The following is a 5,844-nucleotide window of genomic DNA, read 5'->3' as shown; positions in this document are numbered from 1 at the left end:
CAACCCAGGTCCTCCCTATTTCAATGGAAATGACCAAAGAACTAAGGGTATGTCTACACTACGGGATTAATCCGAATTTAGATAATTCGGATTTGAGAAACAGGTTGTATAAAGTCGAAATGAATGCGGCCACACTAGCACATTAATTCGGTGGTGTGCGTCCAAGTACTGGGGCTAGCGTCGATTTCTGCACCGTTGCACTGTGGGTAGCAATTCCATAGCTATCCCATAGTTCCCGCAGTCTCCCGCGCCCATTGGGATTGTGGGTTAAGATCCCAGTGCCTGATGGGACAAAAAACATCGTCGCAGGTGGTTCTGGGTACAGCCTCACTTCCTCCCTCCCTCCCTCCCTCCCTGCATGAAAGCAACGGACGGCAGACAACCATTTTCGCGCCTTTTTTCCTGGGTGGGTGAACACTGCAGACTCCATACCACGGCAAGCATGGAGCCCGCTGAGGTCAAGACAGCACTCATGAATATTGTAAACACCTCGCGCGTTCTCGTGGAGTTTATGCTGAGCCAGGACCAGAAAAACGAGGAGAGGAGGCAGCGGCAGCGGCAGCGCAGCGACAAGCATGATGAGGACATGGACACGGACACGGATACAGAATTCAGTGAAACCACAGGCCCCGGTGCTTTGGAGATCATGTTGTTAATGGGGCAGATTCTAAACATGGAACGCCGATTCTGGGCAAGGGAAACAAGCACAGACTGGTGGGACCGCATAGTGTTGCAGGTCTGGGACGATTCCCAGTGGCTGCGGAACTTTCGCATGCGTAAGGGCACTTTCATGGAACTTTGTGACTTGCTGTCCCCTGCCTTGAAACGCCAGAATACCAAGATGAGAGCAGCCCTCACAGTTGAGAAGCGCGTGGCGATAGCCCTGTGGAAGCTTGCAACGCCAGACAGCTACCGGTCAGTCGGGAATCAATTTGGAGTGGGAAAATCTACTGTGGGGGCTGCTGTGATGCAAGTAGCCAAAGCAATCACTCAGGTGCTGCTACGAAAGTTTGTGACTCTGGGAAATGTGCAGGCCATAGTGGATGGCTTTGCTGCAATGGGATTCCCTAACTGTGGTGGGGCGATAGACGGAACCCATATCCCTATCTTGGCACCGGAGCACCAAGCCACCGAGTACATAAACCGCAAGGGGTACTTTTCAATGGTGCTGCAAGCACTTGTGGATCACAAGGGACGTTTCACCAACATCAATGCGGGCTGGGCGGGAAGGGTTCATGACGCTCGCGTCTTCAGGAACACAACTCTGTTTAAAGGGCTGCAGCAAGGGACTTACTTTCCGGACCAGAAAATAACCGTTGGGGATGTTGAAATGCCCATAGTTATTCTTGGGGACCCAGCCTACCCCTTAATGCCATGGCTCATGAAGCCATACACAGGCAGCCTGGACAGGAGTCAGGAGCTGTTTAACTACAGGCTAAGCAAGTGCAGAATGGTGGTAGAATGTGCATTTGGCCGTTTAAAAGGCCGCTGGAGATCATTATTGACTCGCTCTGACCTCAGCCAAAGAAATCTCCCCATTGTTATTTCTGCTTGCTGTGTGCTCCACAATCTCTGTGAAAGTAAGGGGGAGACCTTTATGGCAGGGTGGGAGGCTGAGGCAAATCGCCTGGCTGCTGATTACGCGCAGCCAGACACCAGGGCGATTAGAAGAGCACACCATGAAGCGGTGTGCATCAGAGAAGCTTTAAAAACCAGTTTCATGGCTGGCCAGGCTACAGTGTGAAATATCTGTTTGTTTCTCCTTCATGAAAACCCGCCCCCTTTATTGACTGATTTTCTGTAAGGAACCCACCCTCCCCCTTCCCCCAGCTTTCTTTCAAACCAAATAAAGTCACTATCATTTAAAAATCATTTATTCTTTATTAATAGATTAGAAAAAGAGGGAGGGAACCCGGGTGGTATTTGGGAGGAGGATTACTGGGAAGGAAAAAGCCACAAAGAAAAGGTTAAAAAAATGACAGCCTTTTGCTTGGGCTGTCTACTGGGGTGGAATGGGAAGGTGTACGGAGCCTCCCCCCCCGCGTTCTTACACGTCTGGGTGAGGAGGATACGGAACATGGGGAGGGGGGAGGGTGGAACAGGGGCTGAAGCGGCAGTCTGTTTTCCAGCAGCCGTTCCTGAACCTCCACCAGACGCTGGAGCAGCCCCAGCGTTGCTTCCTTCATCCTCTGGTCTTCCTGACGCCACCTCTCATCTCGAGCGTCTCTCCTCTCCTCACGTTGGTCTCTCCTCTCCTCACGTTGGTCCCTCATGTCCTCACGTTGGTCCCTCCTCTCCTCACGTTCACTGACTTCTTTCCTATACTTTGAAACTGTTTCCTTCCACTCATTCAGATGAGCTCTGTCACTCCTGCTGGATTGCATAATTTCAGAAAACATCTCTTCTCGCGTCTTTTTTTTACGACGCCTTATCTGTGATAACCTTCGGGATGGAGGAGGGAGGCTTGAGGAATTTGCAGCTGCTGTAGGGAGGGGAAAAAAGAGAGAATTGTTTTAAAAGCTACATTTTGCAGAACAATGCTTATACTCTTTCACGGTGACCAACACTGTTCACATTACATAGCACATGTGATTTCTGTGCAAGGTCGCATTTTGCCTCTTAATGCTGAGTGCCTGTGGCTTTGCTGCTAGAGATCACAGGTCTGGGCAACAGAATTCTGCTTGCATGCGGCCATGGTAAGCCATTCTCTTACAGCTTCTGCGCCCTACTTTCCCACATACCAAGCATAGCTTGTAGAGTGCTGCAGAAGCCTGGCCAATCTCAGCCAGTTGGGGGGGGGGGGGAGTGTGGTGGGGCTTGTCTGGGCAAGTAGAGTGCTGCGGTTTTTCTGTTAACATTCAGCAGCACCAGAAAACAAACTAACCACGGTACCCCTCCCCCCCACCGCGTGGCTGGTATCAGGGAAGATCCCTACAGGCACCAAACTAATCCCCCCCCCACCGCCGCCCCCCCCCCCTCGCCATGAATTCTCTGGGATGATCACAGTACCCCTCCCCCCACCGCGTGGCTGGTAACAGGGAAGATCCCTGCTAGCCAAACGCGAAAAACTCAGGGCCAATTTCCCATCTGCGCTTGGCTAACTGCAGGGAAGGATTTATTTTCCGCCACAGGCAAACAGCCCAGTAGGAACGGCCACCTCTGTCCCCTTAATTAAGTTCCCGTATTTCAACCAGGTTACCAGGAGTGATATCACTCTCCTGAGGATTACACAAGAAGATAAAGAACGGATGTTGCTTGAATGCCAGCAAACACCGGGACCATACGCTGCCAGGCTTTGTCAGGCAATGATACCAGATTACTTGCTGCAAGCATGGCGTGGTCAAGTGTCCTACCATGGAGGAGGGAATAAAGATGCACTGCCCAGAAACCTTCTGGCAAGGCTTTCGGAGTACCTCCAGGAGAGCTTCATTGAGATGTCCCTGGAGGATTTCCGCTCCATCCCCAGACACGTTAACAGACTTTTCCAATAGCTACAGACTTTTCCAGTAGCTGAACTGACCGCGAATGCAAAGTCAGGCAAAGTAATCATTAAAAACCGTTTGCTTTTAAAACAAGTTTTATATTTTAAAAGGTAAACTCACCTGAGGTGCCTTCCATGGGGTCAGAGTCTTGGGTACTGGCTTGGGAGGCTTGGGAGGCTTGGGAGGGTACTTCAGTCAGGGTGATAAAAAGATCCTGGCTGTTGGGGAGAATGGAGTGCTGTGTGCTCTCTGCAAGCTCATCCTCCTCCTCCTCCTCCTCCTCTACCCCATCGGCAGAATCCTCAGGCGTCGAGACTATCCCCGACCCAGAATCCACGAACACAGGTGGGTTAGTGGTGGCAGCCCCCCCTAGAATTGCATGCAGCTCGGCGTAGTAGCGGCATGTCCGCGGCTCTGACCCGGAGCGACCGTTTGCCTCCTTTGTTTTCTGATAGGCTTGTCTGAGTTCCTTGACTTTCACGCGGCACTGATCTGAGTCCCTATTGTGGCCTCTCTCCATCATGCCCTTGGAGATTTTTTCAAAAATTTTTGCATTTCGTCTTTTAGAACGAAGTTCTGCAAGCACTGAATCCTCTCCCCATACAGCGATCAGATCCAGTACCTCCCTCACGGTCCATGCTGGTGCTCTTTTTCGATTATCAGCCTGCATGGTTACCTGTGCTGATGAGGTATCTGTGGTCACCTGTGCTCTCCACGCTGTGCAAACAGGAAATGGAATTCAAATGTTCGCGGGGCTTTTCCTGTCTACCTGGCCAGTGCATCCGAGTTTAGATTGCTGTCCAGAGCGGTCACAATGATGCACTGTGGGATAGCTCCCGGAGGCCAATACCATCGAATTGCGGCCACACTAACCCTAATTCGAATTGTTAAAATCGATTTTGGCACTACTCCGCTCGTTGGGGTGGAGTACAGAAATCGATTTAAAGGGCCCTTTACATCGAATTAACTAGCGTCGTTGTGTGGACGGTTACAGGGTTAATTCGAATTAAAGCTGATAAATCCGAATTAAAGTCGTAGTGTAGACCAGGCCTAAGTCTTGGGTGGATCTGGGGCAGTGGGTGGTTTTTGAAAAGAACTTTTTAGATCTTTTTCCCTGTTATTTTACTTAACTGAAAATGTCCCCTTCACAGCAAGATGTATTAACAAACCACTATTGATAGTGTCATAGTCTTTGAAACAATTCACATAGTAATTTATTTCGAAATCACTGTGCATGCAAGCTCGTTTTCATTAGTACTGTCAAAAGGGTCGCCACTTTTCCCAAGGGCAGGACACACAGCCTCAAATGCTCTGGGCCTGGCTGGTGGAGCTCCAGCACCCCCTGTGTCCCGTTGTGAGCTCCTATAGCAACTCCACCTTAGTTCAGACTCCCGGGGAGATTTTACCTTCCTATGGGGTGATGCAACCCAGCAAGTGTTTACAGTGACCCGGGGCAGCCTTTTCAAAGCAAGGTAGCACTTCATAGTCACCTGGAGTTTTGCATGAGCAAGTCCCAAGGCTAGCAGAGGAAAACCAAGCTTAAGAGAAAGTGAAGTGTAATAATAAAATCCGGCAGGCCATAAAAGGATTTGAAGAGCAATTAGCAAAAGACACAAAAACAGAAAGTTGTTTTTAAGTACCTCAGCAGCAGGAAGCCTGTTAAACAACCAATGGACAATTGAGGTGCTAAAGGAGCACTCAAGGAAGATAAGGTCATTGTGAAGAATCTCAATGAACTTTTTGCATTGGTCTTTACTGCAGGACCAGATGGTATTCACGCACAAATTCTGAAGGAACTCAAATATGAAATTTGCACAACTACTAACTGTGGTATGTAACCTATCCCTGAAATCAGCCTCTGTACCAGATGACTGCAGGAAAATTAATATAACCCTGATTTCAAAAAATGATAGAGATGATCCTGGCAATTACAACAGTAAGTTTAATTTCATTACCAGGCAAATTGGTTGAAACTATAGCAAAGAACAGAATTATCAGATACATAGATAAACATGATTTTTGAGGGAAGAGTCAACATGGTTTTTATAAAGGGAAATCATGCCTCACCAATCTATTAGGATTCTTGGAGCGGGGTCAGCAAACCTGTAGACAAGGGTGATCCAATGGATATAGTGTACCCGGACTTTCCAAAAACCTTTGACCAAGCCCATCACCAAAGGCTCTTAAGCGAACTAAGCAGTCATGGGGTAAGAGGGAAGGTTCTATCATGGATCAGTAGCTGGTTAAAAGACAGGAAACAAAGGGTAGGACTAAATGGCCAGCTTTCACAATGGTGAGAGGTAAACAACGGGGCTCCATAAAGAACTGTATTAAACATATTAATAAATTATCTGGGAAAAGG

At 48.8% G+C, this 5,844-nt stretch overlaps 1 protein-coding gene across 1 annotated transcript; it reads right to left on the bottom strand.

Annotated features, from left to right (window-relative positions):
* Positions 1-1,861: 1,861 nt before the first annotated feature.
* Positions 1,862-4,535, bottom strand: LOC135979819 (myb/SANT-like DNA-binding domain-containing protein 2). The gene is made up of 2 exons (XM_065580006.1): positions 3,603-4,535; positions 1,862-2,482 (listed from the first exon to the last, which is right to left on the bottom strand). Exons 1-2 carry the CDS (start codon positions 4,150-4,152, stop codon positions 1,968-1,970), a joined length of 1,065 nt encoding a protein of 354 aa, XP_065436078.1. The 5' UTR covers positions 4,153-4,535; the 3' UTR covers positions 1,862-1,967.
* Between the last annotated feature and the right edge of the window lie 1,309 nt (positions 4,536-5,844).

This window comes from Chrysemys picta, unplaced genomic scaffold (genome assembly GCF_011386835.1).
Source record: "Chrysemys picta bellii isolate R12L10 unplaced genomic scaffold, ASM1138683v2 scaf1262, whole genome shotgun sequence".
Taxonomy (NCBI): Eukaryota; Metazoa; Chordata; order Testudines; family Emydidae; genus Chrysemys; species Chrysemys picta.
Note: the sequence above shows the minus strand (reverse complement) of the source record. Positions and strands in the feature narration are given on the sequence as shown.